General features: G+C 31.3%; 1 protein-coding gene across 1 annotated transcript; it reads left to right on the forward strand.

Annotated features, from left to right (window-relative positions):
• Positions 1–19,625: 19,625 nt before the first annotated feature.
• Positions 19,626–21,945, forward strand: LOC139871390 (oxoglutarate-dependent flavonoid 7-O-demethylase 1-like). The gene is made up of 4 exons (XM_071859107.1): positions 19,626–19,874; positions 19,963–20,210; positions 20,810–21,134; positions 21,672–21,945. The coding sequence occupies exons 1-4, from the start codon at positions 19,626–19,628 to the stop codon at positions 21,933–21,935; spliced, it is 1,086 nt and encodes a 361-aa protein (XP_071715208.1). The 3' UTR covers positions 21,936–21,945.
• Positions 21,946–22,584: the final 639 nt, after the last annotated feature.

A 22,584-nucleotide genomic window follows, 5' to 3' on the forward strand; every position in this document is an offset into this window, starting at 1 on the left:
ATATATTTACTTATCATTTAACATAATTAACCAAGTGTATCAATATCTTAATATGATTCATATGTACCTAGTAAGACGTTGTTATAACGATAATCGTTATATATATCGTTTTCGAGTTTCTTAAATTAATAGTCTCATTTTTATGTATATAACTCATTGTTAAAATACCTAATGAGATACATACTTATAATAAAAACATGTTAACTATATATTTAACCATATATATGTCATCGTATAGTTTTTACAAGTTTTAACGTTCGTGAATCACCAGTCAACTTGGGTGGTCAATTGTCTATATGAAACATATTTCAATTAATCAAGTCTTAACAAGTTTGATTGCTTAACATGTTGGAAACATTTAATCATGTAAATATCAATCTCAATTAATATATATAAACATGGAAAAGTTCGGGTCACTACACCTTCTTCCCTTCTCCATAGGGTGAGTATGTCGCTAACCCACCCCCATCTTCTCTAGTAATCACGGTAGTTGATTGGTTGGTGTGCTCCCATCACACTGTCTTCGGAGTCAGAGGAACTTGGACGATTCGTAGAGGCCATCTTTCGTGATCACAGAAAAATATTTTTGGTATGAAACGTTTAGTGACAGCAACTGATAGTTGGATGGTATTCTCAATGCATAATATGCATAGATATATATAGTACCAGGATTCCTTAAATTACGGAGAAATTTACGGGAGATATCAGGCAAAGTTTATCGTAATAGATACTCTAAGATATGAATTAGCAGATACGCTAAGATATGGATTTGTCGGTACACTATCTATGCAATAAAGGCAGTAGGACGTGTCTAGACTTAGAATGATAAGCAGGTAATTTTCGACACGAAATGATAAGCAAAACTTTTGACATGCAGACACGGTCGAAGTCCAGACCCGCTAATGCATCTAAACAACTATCAGCTAGACACACTAATGCAAGACCTGGTTCGCTAAGACCAACGCTCTGATACCACCTGTGACGACCCGTCCTTATTCACCTGGACGAAGTCATCAACATTTGGTCCCATTGCGATGATCGACTTCAAGTAATGTCCTTAAATTGAGCAAATGCACAGCGGAAGACTTAATTCGTACCTGAGAATAAACATGCTTTAAAGTGTCAACCAAAAGGTTGGTGAGTTCATAGGTTTATCATAACAATCATTTCAATATTTTAATAGACCACAAGATTTCATAATCATAAACATAATACACTCGTAAGTGTATGTAAAGCATTCTAAGTGGTTGAGCACTTGGTAACCATACTTAACATTTAATCACGTCGCATATTCCCTTTATTATGAAATCTCACTACACCGTACCAAGTGTAGTCACCGAAACGAAGTACTGTGCAACCGTTGAATACTGGTCGTCCAGTCCGGTTGGGGTTGTCAGGCCAGATAGATCTATCAACAGGATTCGCGTTTACAATACCCATGTAAATAGTTGTTACCAAGCTACAGGGAAATATGCCAATGGTACGACTCAACGTATAATATATTTTTAAGTACTTGTGTCTATTTCGTAAACATTTATAACATTAGCGCATGTATTCTCAGCCCAAAAATATTTATATTGCAAAAGCAATTAAAAAGGGAGCAAATGAAACTCACTATACTGTATTTTGTAGTAAAAATACATATGCCGTCATTTAACAAGTGTAGGTTTGACCTCGGATTCACGAACCTATTATTCAATCATGTATATTAATACATGTAATGGAAATCGAACAAATATATATATTATTAATGAAATTATTTGTTATTTTATATCATGTGTTTTATTATTAATAACTTGGTTAGATATATTTATCTTTATATAGCTAATTAATATTTATTACAAAGTTATTAATATGGTTAGATTTTATGTCATAATATATTTTTGTATAGAAAATCTTCATTTAATATATTAATAGTGATAATAATAATAATGATAAAAAAAAATAATACTAATTATGATAAAAATTGTGGTAATTCTAATATTAATAATAATGATAATTTTAATGTTAATGATAAAGATAATACTAATAATAATAATGTTTGTAATAATAATACTAATAATGTTTAATGATAATGCTAATAATTATGATATAATTTTGTTAATAATAATAAATAACCTAGCAATAATAATAATAATAATAATAATAATAATAATAATAATAATAATAATAATAATAATAATAATAATAATAATAATAATAATAACAATAACAATAATAATTATGAAATATGTATACGCTTTCAAAAAGCATCCTATAAAAGAATTGTCGCATACAAGACTCGAACCCATGACCTCCCACTCATACCACAACTCTCCTAGCCACCCAGCTATGTTTGTTTATCTGTTATAGTTTGAAACATTTTTAGTTTAACTCCATTTATCCAACTGGTTCTTTCTTCTTCCTATTAAATCGACCAGAAGCTCCAACCCCATTAAAACAACGAATTCTTGTTTTGTTTTAAAACTTGAAATTGATTTATACACAACCCAAATTGGATACTGTCATTAAATTAAACAATCGATAAATAAAAAAAATGGCCTGCTGTATCTGTTTCACGAACACAACAACAAGAACTACAAACTTGATTGTGATTTTTAATACGTTTTGGAAAATCTTTTCAACACGAAATAGATTCTAATTTTATCATAGAAACTCTCTGAGTCATTAATTCCACTTTAAACATCCAAATGAATCCGAATTTTAAAGAATAGAAAACGGTTGACTTTAAATTCGAAAACGTTGACTCGAAAATTCTTACTCGATAAGAAAGATTGGATCCTGAGATTTTGAAGAAATATTTAGTAATATAATCCTAACAAAACTGCAGTTTTACATTTTGAAGTTTGGTTAGAAATCGAAGTGTTCGAATAATGATATAAAAACAGAACAGTTCACTATTGTTCTTCCTCTTTTTTTTTAAAAAAATTTATAATTATAAGCTGTTAAGGGTTTCTGGAATTGATAGTTGATAGTTTTGATTCAGTGGTCTCCTTTAACACCGATTTTAATCGTGTTTTATTGTAATTTTAAAGGTCGACATTTTCAATCAAGAACAGGTACAAAAATAAAAATACAAAAAATTAGGAAAATTATATTTCATCTGTCTCTACAATTGATTCTGAAGGATAACGATTTTTTTGGAATTGTATTAAAGATCCCAGACAAATAAATTGAAAAAAAATAGTGGGATAGGTACATGTAATTAATTTCGTACAAGTTTTTCCTTATTTTATAGTTTATATAATAAATATCATTAATTAATAAATATATTACTAATAATAATAATTATATTAATATAATAATAATACTGATTTAATTATTAAGGTTAATGATAACAAAATGTATTATTTCTAATAAATATTAATAATAATAATACTAATAATAATTATATTAATAATTATAACAATAATATTGATTTTAATTATAAAAATAATGACAATATTTTTCATATTAAGGATAATAATACTAATTATAATAATAATATTATTAATGATAATAATATTAGTAATAGAAATACTATAACAATTTATAGATATCAAATTCACATTTGCAGATTGTATATATATTTAAAATAACATTAATAATACTAATATTGACATAAATATTGTAAGTAATAATAATGTTACTATAATAACTTTATTTTAACTTATAATTAATTTGATGTAATATATATATATATATATATATATATATATATATATATATATATATATATATATATATATATATATATATATATATATATTATATGATCCCTTTTATTGAGTATTGGATATTTATTATTTATATTTGTTGTGCATATTACAACATACATACAATATCAATTGTGTACTGAATTTATATTTATATTTACATATTTATTTTAATACATCTTATTTATTTCGTATATTACTCTACATATTTATTTACACACAATTGTTCATGAATCGTCGGAAACAGTAAAAGGTCAAAGGGTATAATGAAATAGTTCCAAAGTTTTTTTTTTCGAGACTCAATATTGCAATCTTTGTTTATCGTGTCGAAATCAAATAAGGATTAAGTTTAAATTTGTTCGGAAATTTTCGGGTCGTCACAGTTTACATTATGATTCTACTAATTATGTAGAATCTCTCTTGCTCATGATCTCTAAGTATATGTAGATGAAGCTTAGGAGATCACTTAATGATTATTTGAAAGTGTGTTTGTAAGAGGTGGTCTTTAATGACTCCAAGGCTTGGTATTTATAGGCAAGAGAAAATCTGTCCAGGCCTTGTGCGGCTGACGTCACGGTCGACCATGCACCTGCTGTACTAAAAATAGATCCGTTTTAGAGCCATTGTAATCTGCACTTGTTGGCCATTTTCCCTATTAAGTGGCTGCAATATGAAGCCAAAAACACCTGGAACACTTTGTTTAACCCCTTTGATCTTGAAAGTATTCATAGAGGTTGACATGAGCTTGCAAATGGGGAAAGTCACATTGTCCTTCCATTGTGTCATTGATTACCAAAAAGGGTAAATGCATGTCATTATTCCTTGACAAATGGCTATCTTCCAAAACTCATTGTATGACTTAACTGCATGTGCCAACATTTAATCTTGGAAGTATGCATGTGATCATTGACTCAAATAAACATGTTTAAGCAATTAACCTTCCAAGACTCTTTTTATAAGACTTACATGCATGTGTCAACATTTAAACTTGGAAGCATACATGTGATTATTTGACTCAAGAAAACATGTATAATTAAGCTTAAATAACCTAAATATCAATATTAACATGTCATGCATTAATATACCATTGAAATATTATGTCATTAATGAACAAATAAGCATATGTGAACATTAAGTTCAACTCAAGAAAGCAATCATTCATCATGATTAAAGTTCATAAATCATGCTAGATAACTAATGACCTTTTATAGATATTATAGAGCACACTTAGTCACACTAGTGATTTAAATAAATTGAGCATAACGTACACTCAATATGCCGACACATGTATTAGGGAGGAGCATCTCCTAATACATTTTAGGATCAATAATATCTTTTCAACACTTATGTATTTTCCTTAATCATAAGCTAAAATGTCATTAAGACATCATTAGGTGTGATTAACTAGGATTAGTGTCGCAGTGACCAAAACTCTTTTGAATATGAAAAGGGCAACTATATTAAGGTTTTGTGAATTATAGATGCCCCGAGGTGATCAAAATTTAATTGGATAGAAGTTTTGATCAGAACATCTACGGTCAAACCACGGTCTACCGTGGTGTCAAACGTGCATCACATTTTTCAGAAATCATGGTTCAAAACACTCACGGTCGAACATGCGTTCGACCATCACTTAGACAGAAGACATGATGCATTTGTAAAACGACACTTTTAACACTTTTACGCGATATGTGTTTTGGTCATTTGCTAGAGAAAAAGTAGATTTATGAACTTGCGTGTTTACTTAATTCAATGTGTAATCACTCTTAGTAAGTTATCATCATCAAAATAAAGATTAGCAATGTATGAAAATTATCATTGAGTTGTCAACTAACAATCTCCCCCTTTTGATGATGACAAACATGTAAGTGATTACCATTGTTATACCATAAACACGTAGGTGTTAACGTTACTTACCATACATTTTTATCCCCCTTTTGTCGAAGCAAAAAGGTTAGCTCCCCCTGGAACTAAGCGCGCCCTTGAGAATGCTCCTCGTTGAACCATACATGGTGGTAAAAAGTTTAAGAGAAAGTGTACTTACCTTTGGATGCATTGAAGTTTCCCTTAGATTATTGGAAACTTAGGCATTTTGATCATAAAGTTTTTCATGACAAGCATATAATAATGCAAGGACACCATATTAGTTGTCAATTATAGCATGATATCAAAATAAGAATGTGCTAACATGTAAGATTCAAAGCAAGGCAATCAATCAATGTCACGACCCTAACTTTTCTGACCAGGTTGTTTAACCTAACTTTCCTAATTTAGAATTTCCAACTTGACAAGTAAATCCGATATAGTGAATCTTGATTTGTTTTTAGGGTTTGTATAACCCTAAGGTTACATTTAGGTCTTGATTGATCCAAATTTATCACACACATTCTCACAATTTGTAGAAACCCTAGTATATCCTCGCAAACTCTTAACTTGAGAAACTAACACCCTTATGTATTTATGAAGTTAAATACATCAACTAAACAAGTATTATGATCAAGTATTATGTATGATTAAGTAATCATCCTTAATTCATCTAGAAACAAAACTAATGCATGATTGAGCACTAACCAAGCCTTAACAATTAAAACATAAGTTCTAAGTGTGGAAGCGTTCGTGTTTGTTAATATAAGTATGTAAAGAATGTAAGTGCACAAATACGAGGATTTATAGTGGTTCAGGAGGATGTTAACTAATCCTCCTTAAGTCACTCCCCGATTCACTAATTGGGAGTTAGCTTCACTAAGAATTTCTCTAAACTCGGTGGAGATCCGTCTACACCAAATGATCTTCAATAAGCCACACCTACACTATCCCTAGATTACACTCGTCTTCACCTTGGACAAGCATCAATTTCCCAATGGAAATATGAACAACTTCCTAACACACCTTTAAGGAAGAAGGATCACTAGATAAAATGATGTTCTTATCACAAGATCAAATCTACTAACTCAATCTCTCATAGTTCTTCAATAGATCACACCAACCTTACTTAGATCAAACTTGTCTTCACCTTAAACAAGTATTAAATCCTAATGAAATTAATCAACTTCCTAGATCCCTAAAAGGAAGTTGAATCACTAAGTAAGATGGTGTTTTCTATCACAAGAATTATTTAACTTCCTTGACCCCCTAAGAAATTGTCTCACAAAGTAAACTTAAAAGATACAAATGATAAGTATAAAGTTTACATTATGATTCTACTAATTAAGTAGAATCTCTTTTACTCATGATCTCTAAGTATATGTAAATGAAGCTTAGGAGATCACTTAATGAATATTTGGAACTACGTTTGCAAGAGGTGGTCTTTATTGATTTCAAGACTTGGTATTTATAGGCAAGAGAAAAACTGTCCAGGCTAGGTATTGTACGGCTCACCTCAAGGTCGACTGTGTACCTACTGTACTAAAAATAGATTTGTTATAAAGCCATTGTAAACTACACTTTTTGGCGATTTTCCCTATTAAGTGGCGGCAATATGAAGCCAAAAACTCATGGAACACTTTGTTTAACCCCTTTTATCTTGGAAGTATTCATTGAGATTGACATGAGCTTGCAAATGGGAAAGTCACACTGTCCTTGCATTGTGTCATTAATTACCAAAAAGGGTAAATGCATGTGTCAACATTTAATCTTGTAAGTATGCATGTGATCATTGACTCAAATAAACATGTTTAAGCAAGTAAGCTTCCAAAACTCTTTTTGTAACACTTACATGCATGTGTCAATATTTAAACTTGGAAGCATGCATGTGATTATTTGACTCAAGAAAACATGTTTAATTAAGCTTAAATAATCTAAATATCAATATTAACATGTCTTGCTTTTAAGATTAAATGTGATGCATTAATTAACTATTGAAATATAATGTCATCAATGGATAAATAAGCATATGTGAACATTAAGTTCACCTCAAGAAAGCAATCATTCATCATATTTAAAATTCATAAATCATGCTAGATAATTAATGACCTTTTATAGATATTATAGAGCACACTTAGTCACACAAGTCATTTAAATAAATTAGCATAACATACACTCAATATGCCGCCACATGTATTAAGAAGGAGCATCTCCTAATGGGACTTGGTGACCATCCTAAATATGTCTAGATACATCATTAGGTGTGATTAACTAAGATTAGTATCGTAGTGACCGAAACTCTTTTGAATATGAAAAGGGCAACTATATTAGGAATGTTAAAAAAGGTTTCATGGATTATAGATACCCCGAGGTGATCAAACTTTATTTGGATAGAAGATTTGATCAGAACATCTACGGTCGAACCACGGTCCACCGTGGTGTCGACCGTGCACCACGTTTCTCAGAAACCGTGGTACAGAACACTCACGGTCGAACCTGCGGTCGACCGTGACTTAGACCACAGACATGCTGCATTTTTAAAACGACACTTTTGACACTTTCACGTTTTATGTGTTTTTGTTATTTGCTAGAGAAAAGTAGATTTATGAACATACGTGTTTACTTAATTTCACATGTAATCACTCTTAGCAAGTTTTCATCATCAAAACAAAGTTTAACAATATATATTATCATTGAGTTATCAACCAACAGTATGCTAGTTGGTCAATAGCATGATTTTGTTGTGGACTGCATGTTTGGTGCACAAGCTTGTTCTGTTAGATAGATTCTAATCACTTAGCCGAGTGCTAATCCCCACATTTCCACCCGTACAGTTTTAGGTATTGCAGTTTGGCTAGTGATAGAGATTGAAGACATGTTTAGCAGTGGACTCTAATGTATACTTTTGCGACATGATGTTTTGTAATAATGTAAGACCGTTGTGGAAACCTAAACCTAAACCTAATTACATAGATTTATGTAATTAATATCGTTATATAAATATTAAAGTATTTCATTGTGTTTAAAAAATATGACCAGTGTTACACCCAATTCTACGCCAAACAGGGTCGTTGCCTTAGAAACATTCTTCCCAGCCATAAACAGGGTAGTTTCCTCATCATCATATTCTATATTACTTGGTTCATTCATTAGATTATACGTTTTTAAGCACTCCAAAATTATTATGAACATTCACTTGACTTATAGACATCGACACGTTATCCACTTGGTTCCGTTTACTTTGTTCATGTTTCTTATTAGTACTAACACCTCTAGTACTCGCGTTTGGTGGCTTCAGCTAATATACCCTAGTAGATTATTGTTTCCCCGTATTAACACCCCTTTTAATGGTATTTCCTTTATTTTACCAGCATCCTTAGCTTTTGCAGCCTTTACCTTTACCTGTTGAAAACCATCAATATAAAGAATGTGTACATCCTCATTCACATATATATTCTTTGGAAAATTGAGAGTTAGTATGCCCAAAAACCATGCAGTACGAGCATCATGGGGGGTTTTCATTCATATTTAATTCGTTCAACATCCCGAGTGTACCCTTTTCCATTAAGATTAGGAGTTGCCATGGTCAAACACTCCTCAAGTTCCATATTTGCATCTTGGAGATCTATAATGAAGGAACCTTCTTATCAACCATAATTGAAAGAACATTTTGAATTAAAATATGTGGCTTGGTGCACTTCGGATTTGGACTTATGTACCTATCAATTCCATCTTTTGCTATAAATTTCTTTAAATGGATTTTGAGACCGAAAACATCATGTTTAGCATATCTTTATCAGATCGATCCAACTCCGAATCACTTATCTCATCAGAATCTTGTATCTCTTCAATGATTAAAGTTGAGACGAATTTGGAACTTTGGTGTAAACTTGTTGTGATGCTTGTTGTTGAGTTTATAAATTCTCTTCCGGTAAGTCTCTTTTAGATAAGCTCAACTCCATCTCCGAAATTTGAGTTTTCAACATTAAATTTTTTTACAGAATGATGCTTTCTCATCTTTGAACGTTGTGATTTCGCCTTTGAAGTTCATGTTGTTTTGTACACAGTTTATGATCCAACTGTGTTCTGACACTTTGTGTTGTTGGAACCAACGAAGATAAACTTTATTTCGATGTCATCGAATTGAATCTAACTTGAAATTTTTCAAGAGTTAGTTAATCCCAAAAGTATACGAGCTGTCGAGCTTCTTAAAGTTCTGTTAAAATTTTTAACGAGATTCGTTGTATTTATTGACTTCTCTATTCCATTCGAAAGTTAACTGGAGAGTTAAACCACGGTTAACTTTAGGTTAACTGATATCAACCTACATGGAGTGGGACTTCTGAATTTAAAATGGGTTTATCTCAATAAACAAATGGGCCTGGATAGACTATGACCAAATGTTAAGATGATTGAGCTTTAATAACAAAGAGGTCATATGATTTAATAGAGATGGGCTTGAGTTGTTTCTTTAATTGGGCCCATTTAACACAATGTAGGACTCTGCTTCACTTTAACGCAGAACCAGACATCACAACCCGCTGCTTCTTTATTTTCTTCACTTACAAAAAAAACATTAAAACTAAAATATGATTTTCAATTTGTCCCTGCGCGCGTGAGAATTGTCTTATCGGATACATGCAAATCTCAAAGCATGAGTACAAACACATAGATGAATCAGATATGTGACTACAAGTACGCAAATGAATCAATTGATTGTGAATCATACGCGTGAGTATTATAACCTACTTTTCTGGTGAGTAACTGATTTTTTCGATGAATATATGAGTTATCCGGAAATTCTGACCAAAATCTACAATTTTAATATTCCAATTGAAATTGGACAGAAAACTGATTTGAATTTATTTTTACACCTTCCTGTAACTAATACAAATCGGTTCTAAACGTCTTTACACGTTTTAATTGCTTGGATCTGTTGATGAACAAACGATGCCAAAATGATTTAAAATTAGGAGTTTTATTCATGATGTTTTTCAGATGACATTTATGGCTCAAACATGTTTAGTCGATGAATTTGAACATAAACACTTTTACAGAATTTGTTAAGAAGCTCTCAAATGTTCTGTGGACCACTATCACTTCGGTTTTAACATCCGATTGTGTTCTTCAAATTTGAGCAATATCACGAACTGAAAACCTGTTTGTGTTGTTGTTGTAGGTTCGTGTGATGATTATGATGCAATGCCAGCCTTCGATTTGAGTTTTTAAACTTAAAATCACATAAACCCAATTTGAACAAAAAATGTGAAGAAAATTGATACTTTGATAATGAATTTAATATGTTCAAACACAAACTCTAGCTCTATATCGATGAATGTTTAGTTCGTACGCAAAGTGTTATATCGGTAGGATTAATGTGCAAGGTACAACATATAACTATATGGCCAACTTCATTTGAGCCTTCGGGGTCACACACATATACACCGAGACGTCAAATAAAATATATATATGATGTATATATATTACTCAAGTAACAAAATTAAAATCGAAATTAATTCATTTACTATTCATATAAATAGTAAATGAAACGAAATTAATTAATTTACTATTAACATGAAAGCGACATGATAGAAATTATTAATTATAAGTTACATAACATACCCCAAATGTATTTGAAAAATACAACTTTGAAAAAGGAAATTACAAAAGAAGTTAAAACCTCAATCATGTTTACGCGTTTTTAAATCAAGTGGTTTACTTTTGCATATATTATATATATATATATATATATATATATATATATATATATATATATATATATATATATATATATATATATATATATATATATATATATATATATATATATATATATATATAAAATAAAACAATCTCATATAATATTTTTAGTTCCTTTTGGAAAGAAAGACGACTAAATAGTACGAAGTATTATTTAGTTATTTCATAAAATTAATCAAGGGTTGATTAATTTGTTACTTGGGTTTGGACTAGCATCTATTGGCGTTGTTTGAAAGTGTAGTGTGGACTATCCTAAGAGACGATCATATTTTTGATCATAGGTTTCTCTCCTTCAATTAGTTTCTTCAAGAAAGGTATATCGTTTACTCACTTTGTGAATTACATATTTTAACAATTATTAGTGGTGTAATTGAATCATTGGGATAAATTAATCGTGTGCATGTTTTATTAAATATATGAATATATAATCTTGTAAATATTTTTATGAAATAATAAAAGATTATTATTTTAGATATCCGCTGTGTTAATTTGAAATTGGTAAAAGTACACACGATTTTCCAACAATGGTATCCGAGCCGCTTTTACACCATCTTAATTGTCGCGTGATTTTTTTTAGATTTAGCTTTGTGGTGAATTGGTAAAAGTCGAAACCTTTTTGGTTTTAAAAGTCAACGCGGTTGATTTAGACTTAACCTCATGACGCACAAATATGATTGAAAGAATATCACTATTTTAAATTGTAAATTTAATTGTTATGGCTTGAATATTTATTATAATTGTTGATTGTTATATTCCATGGTTATACACATGCATTATAACCATGGACAAGCCATATATAGGTTTTAATAATGTAGTTATTAAAATTGTGATTGCATACATAGCCCGTAATGTCCCGACCTATGTGTTTGATTATATGTGATTGTTGATTACGTTAATATTATGTCATGTTGATTATTTATTTTATTAGAAAGGCCATTTTGAAGCCAAAGTTGTATTATATTTATTTTACATTTTTATAGTATTGTATTTAAGTTTATTCTAAATTGTAAAAGTATTAGATTAGTTGTACTTTTCAATTTTAAATAAATGTAATAAAATGAAGATTAAAGATAAAGATGCAACTTGGATTTTGACTTAGAAGATGGCGAACAGGTCAAGTTGATAACGATGGCGTTTGTCAGGTTTCACTTGATTCTTGAATTAAGTGGGAGCTACGATATTACCCTTAGTTTGACCTCTTGATCTCATGTCGGCTCATTGGATCAAGCATAGGATTTTTGGACTAGGCTATGTGTGTGTGATGCATGATTGTGTTTTATTTTACGCATTTATATTTAATTGTTGATTATAATATATGCTAAATGTTTTTGATGAAAACATTAAATAAAACTGGTAACGAGTTTCAAATATTAAAATTGATGATTTTAAAAAAAGTTAAACTCTAACGAGTTTAAAGTTAAATAATTTTGAGACTCGAGTTATATATGTTTTTGATGAAAATATTAAATAAATCTCTAAACGAGTTTCAAAGATTAAAATTGATGATTTTAAAATAAGTTAAACTCTAACGAGTTTAATGTTAAATGATTTTGAAAGTCAAAAAATATATATGGACGACATCTTTTAAAACTGTTTTAAAACGATACACGTTTGTGTATTTGTTATTTTTATATCCTATAAATTAAATAACAAATTAGATCACAAACATAATCGACATATACAATTGGTTAAAATGTTTTTTTAACTAATAGTGTAGCGAATCTTGTGTGCATGCATTATTCGTTAACACAAACATTTTCAAAATACCCGTCAAACTTAAGTCATGCCATCTAATGAGCTTGCAAACACTCCTCGTTATTTTTCTGATCTAGTGAGACTAGGCTGAATTATAGCCACGAGGTGGATTTTTTGATCCAGTGAGACTAGCGTGAATTTTCACTGTTTCTAAATTGGACGACTTAATCTTATTCACGATGAGACCTGAGTTCGAGGCAATGATGGGACAAACATGACATTAGATAATAGTGGTTTGTTGGACTACATATATCCCTAGGTCCCATAAAGATCTAAGAGTTGTACTTGTAATGCAATTGGTACCCGCTACCTACCAATAGACTCCATAACTGCTAGCTGGTCAACATATGTGGCTATAGAACCTCTATGTGGATCTTAGGCTTTCGTAAATTAATTGTTTTTTAAAAATATTATAAAAACTTGGATAGTTAATTTATTGAATCTTATATCTGTTGTAGATGTCAAATAATCAAAACGTAAACCAAAACACACTTCCTTCTTTGTTGGAGAAGGATAAACTCAATGTTCAAACTTCCAAGACTGGCACTGCAACCTGAGAATTGTTCTCAAGCATAATTGGAAGTTGAATAAAGTTTAAAACCCATATCCTTTCTTCCTGTTGTGGCAGTTGCTGCTGCTCAGCAAAATGATTATCGAATGTTGTTCGATGATCAGGAAGAAATAGGATTGAAGGGTGAAAAAGAATAAGCCGAATACTTTGTGGAAAGAAAATGACAAATCATTTTTCTAGGAAAAATACTCCACCTTCCAAGAAGGAAAGCCCAATAAAAAGACGCCAAATGTTTCCATTGTGGAAAAGTTGGCAATTGGAGAAGGAAGTTGTCCTATCTTCCAATCTGAGCTGAGAAAAGGAAACGCTGGTTAGACTAGCAAATCAGGTATATTCCATATATAGTTATATACTTCTTCTAGTGATTCCTAGATCTTTGTTAACTGGTTGTGGCCTTCACACCTGTGACAATAGAAGGGAATGAGAAGAAGTAATAGGCTGAAGAAAGACACACTGGATTTGCAAGTAGGCAAGGGAGATCAAGCTTTTGTTCAAGCTATTGGTACCTTTGAACTTACTTCTCTAAGTGGTCTTATTGTTTTGTTGGAACAATAGCATTATGCTCTCAGTACTGCGAGAGACATAGTTTGAAAGATGTTAGTTTTGAACTTGCATTTACACACTTAAGTATTTCAGTTTCTAAGGATAATATATTTATCTTAATACCTATCCACGTGATGGTATTTTTGAAATTGATATGCATAGTGTAATTTCAAATGAGAATTCTGTGTATACCTACATCGCCAAAGTCTTCAAGCAAGACTTGAATAAGACCTATCTATGACATTGTCATATTGGTCATATAAACAAACAATGCATTTCAAAACTCCAATTTAATGAACTTTTGGAATCAATTGACTCTGAATCATTTGATGTATGCGAGTCATGTTTATGTGAAAAAATGAAAATGCTTCTTTCTCCGATTTAGGTAAAAGAGCTGAAGATCTTTTAGGACTAATACATACTGTTGTATGTAGCCCTTTAAGAACAATGTATAGATTCAGTTAATTTTACTTCATTACATTTACTGATGAGTACAGTAGCTATGATTATGTTCACTTGCTGAAACATAAATATAAAGCTATTTTAACATTCAAAAGTATTCCAAAATGAAGTAGATAATCAGCTTGGAAAGACCATTAAAGCACTTCGCTCCAATGGAGTAAGTGAGTTTATGAGTCAAGAGTTTTTGAACCACCTAAAGAATTGTTGGATTGTCTCATAGTTCACTCTACCTTACACACCACAACACGATGTTGTGTCTGAGTAAGAGGAATCGAACTTTACTTGATATAATTTGATTTATGATGAGTCTGATTTCTCTACTACCGTCTTTTAGGGATATGCATGAGAGTCTGCTGCAGGCATACTCAATGTGATTCCAACTATGAAGGTAGAAAAGACACCATATGAGTTATGGCATGGGAAGAATCCTAAGTTGTCTTATCTGAAAGTCTGGGGTTGTAAAGCGTACGTGAAGCATGGCACTTCAAACAAATTAGAACCCAGAACTATCTAATGTTACTTTGTACGATACATAAAGGAAACAATGGGTTACTACTTTTACTACCAAGCTGAAGACAACGTGTTTTCTGCTCGGTCTGCTGAATTACTGGAAAGAGATCTTCTCTTACAAGAATTCAGTGGGAGTAAAGTAGATCTTGAAGAAATTCAAGTACTTTAAAGTAACATACCTTCAGTAAGCACTAGCAATCCACACGTTGAAACTAAGCGCACTGTTGGTGAGCCAGAACGTGTTACACCTGCACTTTATAGATCTAGTAGAACTCATCGGCTTATGAGGTTTAATTATCTGATTAATTCAAATAAACCTCAACTAAGGGATTATGATGAACCCTCTAGCTGCGTGAGGCCATATCAGACCCTGAATCTAAAAATGACTAGATTCTATGAATACAGATATGCAGTCCATGAAGGATAATCAAGTTTGAGACTTGATTGATCTTCTACCCAATTGTAAGACAATGAGGTAAAAAAAATGAGTCTTCAAAGGAAGACTGATATGGACGGTAATGTAAACACTTTTAAAGCTCGATTGGTGACAAAAGGTTATGATGAAAGTTTTTCACCAGTCGCGAGCCTTAAAACAATTAGGATACTTATTTCCATGTTTACTTTTCATGATAATAAAATATGGCTAATGGATGTAAAAACCACTTTCCTAAATGGCGACCTAAGCGAGGACGTATATATGGTTCAGCCGGAAGGGTTTATGAATCCTAAACATCCTAATAAAGTATGCAAGCTTCTAAAATCTATTTATGGATTAAAGCAAGCATCTAGGAGCTAGAATCTTAAGTTTAATGAGAAAATCAAAGTGTTTAATTTTTCTCAAAACCAAGATAAGCCCTGAGTTTACATTAGAGCTAGTGGGAGCAGAGTAGTCTTCTTGATCTTATATGTTGATGACATATTACTTATTAGAAATAACATTCCAATTTGCAAGATGTCAAGTCTTGGCTTGGAAAATGTATTTCCATAAAGGATCTTGATGAAGCTACTTATATTATTGGAATGAGGATCTATACAATAGATTCAATTGGCTTATTGGTTTGAATCAAAGTACATACATTATCTTGCAGAGATTTAGCATGCAAAACTCTAAGCATGGAGCTTTGCCAATACAAAAGGGCATAACCATGAGAAGGTCTCAAAAGTCCTATCACAGCAGATGAGATGAGACAAATGAAATGTATCACATATGCTTCGGCTATATGATCCAATATGTATGCCATGATATATACTATGCTCGATGTTTCATTAGTTTTGAGTTTGACGAGTCATTGTCAACATAATCCAGATGAAGTATATTGGATTGTTGTTAAGAATATTCTTTAGTATTTGCAGAGTACTAATGATATGTTCTTAGTTTACGGTGGTTTGGAAGAAGAGTTAAGTATTAAGTTTTATACTGATTCTAGTTTCCAAACTGATCAAGATGATTCTCGATCCAGTCACGTTGTTTCTTTGTCATGATGGGCAAGACAGTTGATTGGAAGAGCTCTAGGCAGAGCACTATTGAACAATCTACAACAAAATCAGAATACATTGTTGACTGAGAAGCTACTCAGAAAGCTATCTGGATAAGGAAGTTTATTGTTATACTCAGAGTAGTACACAACATTTAATCTTCTATAATATGTACTGTGATAGTTCGAGTGTTAATATACTTTTAAAAGAATCACATGTACATTTAAGTATCTGACACTTCTTCAAAAGTTTGACTATATTTCATTAATTCACTAAGAGGAATGATATTAGTATTCTTAAAGGTTCATACAAATGATAATGTGGCTGACCCGTTCACGAGGCCCATGACGCACAACAAGCATTATGATCATGCTAGTAGTATTGGACTTCGTTATGCTGCTGATATTTTTCATTTGTAATTTAATATTTGGATATTATTGGAACATTAAGCAGTTTTATATTAATGAATTGACATACTTGATATGGTCGTTTTCATTTATATCATTGTGTTCTATTTTAGCATGTTTAATCCATGAATAATTGTTGATTATTCAAAATCTCCATAATCGGTCATGTTTTGGGAATAACATGAATTAAGATTAATGTAAAATTTTGGTTATATTCATTGATGATGAATAGTTAAATTGTTGAGACCAAAATTCATATGTATTCATTGATGATGAATATTGGAATGACCCAACCATCAGATGTCACTACATGGATCATAGTCAGTAGTAAATCTTTTAGTGATTATGTCTTCGTGTCCTTAGACTTAAGATGCACGCCCGTCTTGATGAGTGTAGCATTGTATTTTGATATGGTTAAACGCTGTCCTGAATAAGGCTGTTATAAAGGTCATTATTGGGTATAATGTAAAGCTCGTGATAGACACGTGTATGCAATATAGGATTTGTTCCTCTAAAATATTTGGAGTTAGATACTTTTGAGTTCCTCGATGAATGAATAAGATATTTGTGTGGCCGCACCCAGATGTAATTAAGATGATACTTAATTAATTTGGTGATCTAATTCAGTTCTAAGATCGAGAAACAAAATTGTTAAACAAATGAGAATGACTGATGATCCATATCTCAAGTTTAACTAAAGTATCTGAAACAAAAGGACGAATGACATTTAAAACGTACCATAAACAGTTTTGAGAAACTACCCTCACATGAATTTGGGGACAATGACGTGTTGCTAGACGCTTACCATTGTTTGTATAGTTACTTGGTGTTGTGCCATGCACAAGTGGAAGTCTGTAGGATTAATGTGCAAGGTATAACATATAACTATATGGCCAACTTCATTTGAGCCTTCGGGGTCACACACATATACACCGAGACGTCAAATAAAATATATATATGATGTATATATATTACTCAAGTAACAAAATAGTAAATCGAAATTAATTCATTTACTATTCATATGAATAGTAAACGAAACGAAATTAATTAATTTACTATTCACATGAAAGCGACATGATAGAAATTATTAATTATAAGTTACATAACATACCCCTAATGTATTTGGGAAATACGACTTTGAAAAAGGGAATTACAAAAGAAGTTAAAACCTCAATCATGTTTACCCGTTTTAAAATCAAGTGGTTTACTTTTGCATATATATATATATATATATATATATATATATATATATATATATATATATAAAGATGAAAAAAGATTTGAAAAACAGAGAAAAATAAAACAATCTCATATAATATTTTTAGTTCCTTTTGAAAAGAAAGACGACTAAATAGTACGGAGTATTATTTAGTTGTTTCATAAAATTAATCAAGGGTTGATTAATTTGTTACTTGGGTTTGGACTAGCATCCATTGGCGTTGTTTGAAAGTGTAGTGTGGACTATCCTAAGAGACGATCATATTTTTGATCGTAGGTTTCTCTCCTTCAATTAGTTTCTTCAAGAAAGGTATATCGTTTACCCACTTTGTGAATTACATATTTTGACAATTATTAGTGGTGTAATTGGATCATTGGATAAATTAATCGTGTGCATGTTTTATTAAATATATGAATATATAATCTTGTAAATATTTTTATGAAATAATAAAATATTATTATTTTAACTATCCGCTGCGTTATTCTGAAATTGGTAAAAGTACACACGGTTTTTCAACCATATCAAGTTCAATTGAATTCTTGTTTTAATGCTTGAATTTGATAAACATGGGAACTCTTACTGTATATGTATTTATGAATATGAAGGCTGTTATGATGAAGATGAAGTTTAGAATTTGATTTCTAGAACAACTTGGTGCAAAGATTAGGTTTCATGTTTTAGGGAGTGATTAGGGAGAGGGAAGGTGATTACCCTTAAAGTGTGAGTGATTTGTTATCAAAAGCTCTACCAGTTGATGAGAAGGATGATATTTATATGCTTATACCACCTCCCTTACATCAGTTAAAAGGGTCAATGCAAATCATATATTTGTTGACTTAACACCTCAAAATTAGTGTTAAGCTTCGCCACTTGTTAATTGTTATTCGAAGAGACGTTCCAGATGTCAAGGAATAGGAGGAAGAAAAAGCAGCGTTCTCAAGTGTAACAAAGAAAGGATAATGTCCACTTCATGTTCTCTTAGTCAATATGTTAGATACTACGATGTATTTTTGATATGAAAGCTGAATAAAATATTATTTGCAACTTATCCTACAAGGTCAAAAAACTGCATGTAAAACAAGTTAAAATAAAAGCTACGAATAGTAATGTACTCCGTAACACTCTAGTTGTATTGAACAAATCCCATGCAACTATTATGGCATGTGTGGTAATTACTAATGTCAAATTCAAGCACCGATACTTTTCCTATTTAAAGCAAATATTAGAGGATACCTTTTCTAATCTATCTTATAATTTTATAGCACACCAAGTATTTATCCTTTCACCACACTTCTCACTTGTTGTAGCATAATTAAACAAACAAGCTAGCAAGTATAGTAACGTACAACATATTCTTAAAAAACATGATTTCCTCAAAATCATTGCAAAAAATTGATGGCAAGAGTGTCCAAGAGCTTGCAAAAGAACTCACGTTGCATGTCCCCCACCGCTACATTCAAGATCATAGAGAACCGAGTTTTGTCTCTACGAGCTCATCACCTTTGCCCTCGATCCCAGTCGTTGACATGAACGATCTCATCAACGTACTAGGATCTGATAAGGACGAATTTAAATTATTGCGCTCTGTATGCCAAGAATGGGGAATTTTTCAGGTTAAATACTGTTGTATAACTTAAATTACGTACGTACGGTCTCTATATTACATGACACTAAATAAACATAAAACTGATTAACATGTAGTTGGTGAATCATGGAGTTGATAAATTGTTGGTAGAGACAATGAAAGAACAAGTAGTGAAGTTTTTCGACATGCCGGTTGAAGAGAAGCTCAAGTACAAGTTGATTGAAGGTGACTATCAAGGGTATGGTCAAACCATACTTCATACTCAAGATCAGAAAGTTGATTGGGCTGATCGCTTTTATATGATCACTAATCCTGTTCATAGAAGAAAAACACATTTACTTCCACAGTTTCCTCCAATACTACGGTATGTAGCTAAATATCTTCTATCGTTTTCTAGTTTTATGTTATGTTTTTAGATTTATATAATCTATCTCTTAACTTCAGTTATTAAACAATTGTGACAGACCACACTAGTTAACGTGCAACAAAGAATCATGATATAAATAATCAGCCAATATTAATCTCAACACACACACACACACACACACAAGTATTGCACTACGTGACATATATATATATATATATATATATATATATATATATATATATATATATATATATATATATATATATATATATATATATATATATGTGTCACGTAGTGCAATACTAATAATATTTTATCATATTAAGGACCATTCGTTTCACAATATTGAGGTGACCCGTCTTCTAATAGGTTTTGGATTCAAGTACAGAGGTATCAACATGTCTATAATTATGAAAATAATCTTTTCGGTGTATTTGTTAGACTTTATAAAAAAAGTACTTCGTACTAATTAATACTCCGTAATAATGTTTGCTATGATATGATGATCACGAGTACGTATAGTACTATTAATCAAATATCTAATTGAAGTGGTTCAATTAGTATATAGAACCCTCTAATTTCAAATATTGTAATAGAGAAACCATGGAGAAGTACTTGGAAGAAGTGCAAAAACTTGCCATGAATTTGTTTGGTTTAATGGGAGAAGCAGTAGATATCGAAAAACAAGAGATGATAGATGTTTTTGACGACGGAATGCAATCGGTGAGGATGACTTACTATCCGCCATGTCCTCAGCCGGACCTTGTTATCGGTCTAACTCCTCATTCTGATGCTGCCGGAATAACCATTCTTCTTCAAGTAAACGACGTCGAAGGCTTGCAAGTCAAAAAAGACGGTGTATGGATTCCGGTTAGCTTTCTTCCAGACGCATTCGTCGTAAATGTTGGAGATATTCTTGAGGTTAGGGACTTTGGCTACCCTTCTTCATAAGTTCAAGATGAGAATTATTATTATTAATTAAATGAAATGAATGCATAAATAAATAATTGTTTATATGGAATTTAAAACGTGGGATATATAGTTGATTACTTTTTATTTTAAAGACCAGATCACCAACTAACTTTATGGTTGATTGTCGTTCTCAAACATGTTTAATATTTATCCACTTGTACGAGAGCATCTACACCAGGTATAGTTAAGTTGTTGGTCCATCACTTGAGTGTTCCTGTCTTAGTGTTTGACCAAAACACATGGTTTTATTTTAATTTTTATATCTTTGTCAAGAATATAAAAATTCAAGAATCATTTAACATATAGGCCAGCAGAAGATACGTCCAACTTAGTTACTTAATTCAGTAATCGTTACAAACTATTATAGAGACATAATAGTTGGTACATATTTAACTTTTTTAGACAAACATGTACAGATGTTCTTTATTTAATGTTTTTTATTGAACTAGAGATTTGATAATTATAATTATTCAAATTGATACACAGATAATGAGCAATGGTGTATACAACAGTATCGAGCATAGGGCGACTGTCAATGAAGTGAAAAAGAGGATTTCGTTAGCCATGTTCTTTAATCCGAAGCTTGAAGCCGATGTTGGACCAGCCAAAAGCCTTCTAAAGAACACGAGGAACTTGCCGATGTATAAAACAATCGTTATGGAACAGTACCTTAAGGATTTCTTCTCGCGAAAGCTCAATGGGAAGACATTTCTCGAGAAAATGAAGATAAAAAATAATGAAACTTCGTGAAATTGGATCATATTTCAGACTTAATTATATAGTATTATACTTATGCTAAATAAAAACTGATATTGATAAGTATATTGTATGTATATTACGAAGATATGAACCATGTACGTTTATTATGTAAAGGCAGAAAGGCTAAAAACTTGAACTTAATTTGTTTATGTTTTTTTTTTTTTTTTTTTTTTTTTTTTTTTCTCTAGGAGAAGGATTAATTTGCCTTTGCATTAAATTGCAAGAAGTGGGAATATATATTTATTACGTAATATATATTACATGAGAAACCCCTTACGTTGTGCCAAAATCATGCATGTTTATCTTGCATATACTAGCAAGAAAGGCTAAAATCATATTTATGTTGTTTTCGCTAAAAAAACACCTTAAGTTTTGCCAATCATTTGTTATATACACTTTTACTTTTATTGAAAATTTATATAATTGTTATTTATATTTTATATATACACAATTATAAATGGTTACAACTAGTCCGGATCCGGCCCGCGCGATGCGGCGGGGGCTTTCGGCCTGTGTATTCATATTTAACGTAGCGTTGTGTATTTACATAGGGAAAAACGGCTCATGTCTTAAGCGCCGTCTTAGATGTCGTTGTCTTAAGCGTTTTTTAAAAAGTGTCCGTTTCGAATGTAGTTGGTTT

This window comes from Rutidosis leptorrhynchoides, chromosome 1 (assembly GCF_046630445.1).
Source record: "Rutidosis leptorrhynchoides isolate AG116_Rl617_1_P2 chromosome 1, CSIRO_AGI_Rlap_v1, whole genome shotgun sequence".
In the NCBI taxonomy this organism is placed as follows: domain Eukaryota; kingdom Viridiplantae; phylum Streptophyta; class Magnoliopsida; order Asterales; family Asteraceae; genus Rutidosis; species Rutidosis leptorrhynchoides.

Bases quoted from the DNA above. Each gene is read 5' to 3' on its own strand.
- LOC139871390 (XM_071859107.1), top strand. From the start codon at position 19,626: ATGATTTCCTCAAAATCATTGCAAAAAATTGATGGCAAGAGTGTCCAA. The intron at 19,875-19,962 runs GTTAAATACTGT...ATTAACATGTAG, and splicing joins AAGAATGGGGAATTTTTCAG to TTGGTGAATCATGGAGTTGA. The intron at 20,211-20,809 runs GTATGTAGCTAA...ATATTGTAATAG, and splicing joins CAGTTTCCTCCAATACTACG to AGAAACCATGGAGAAGTACT.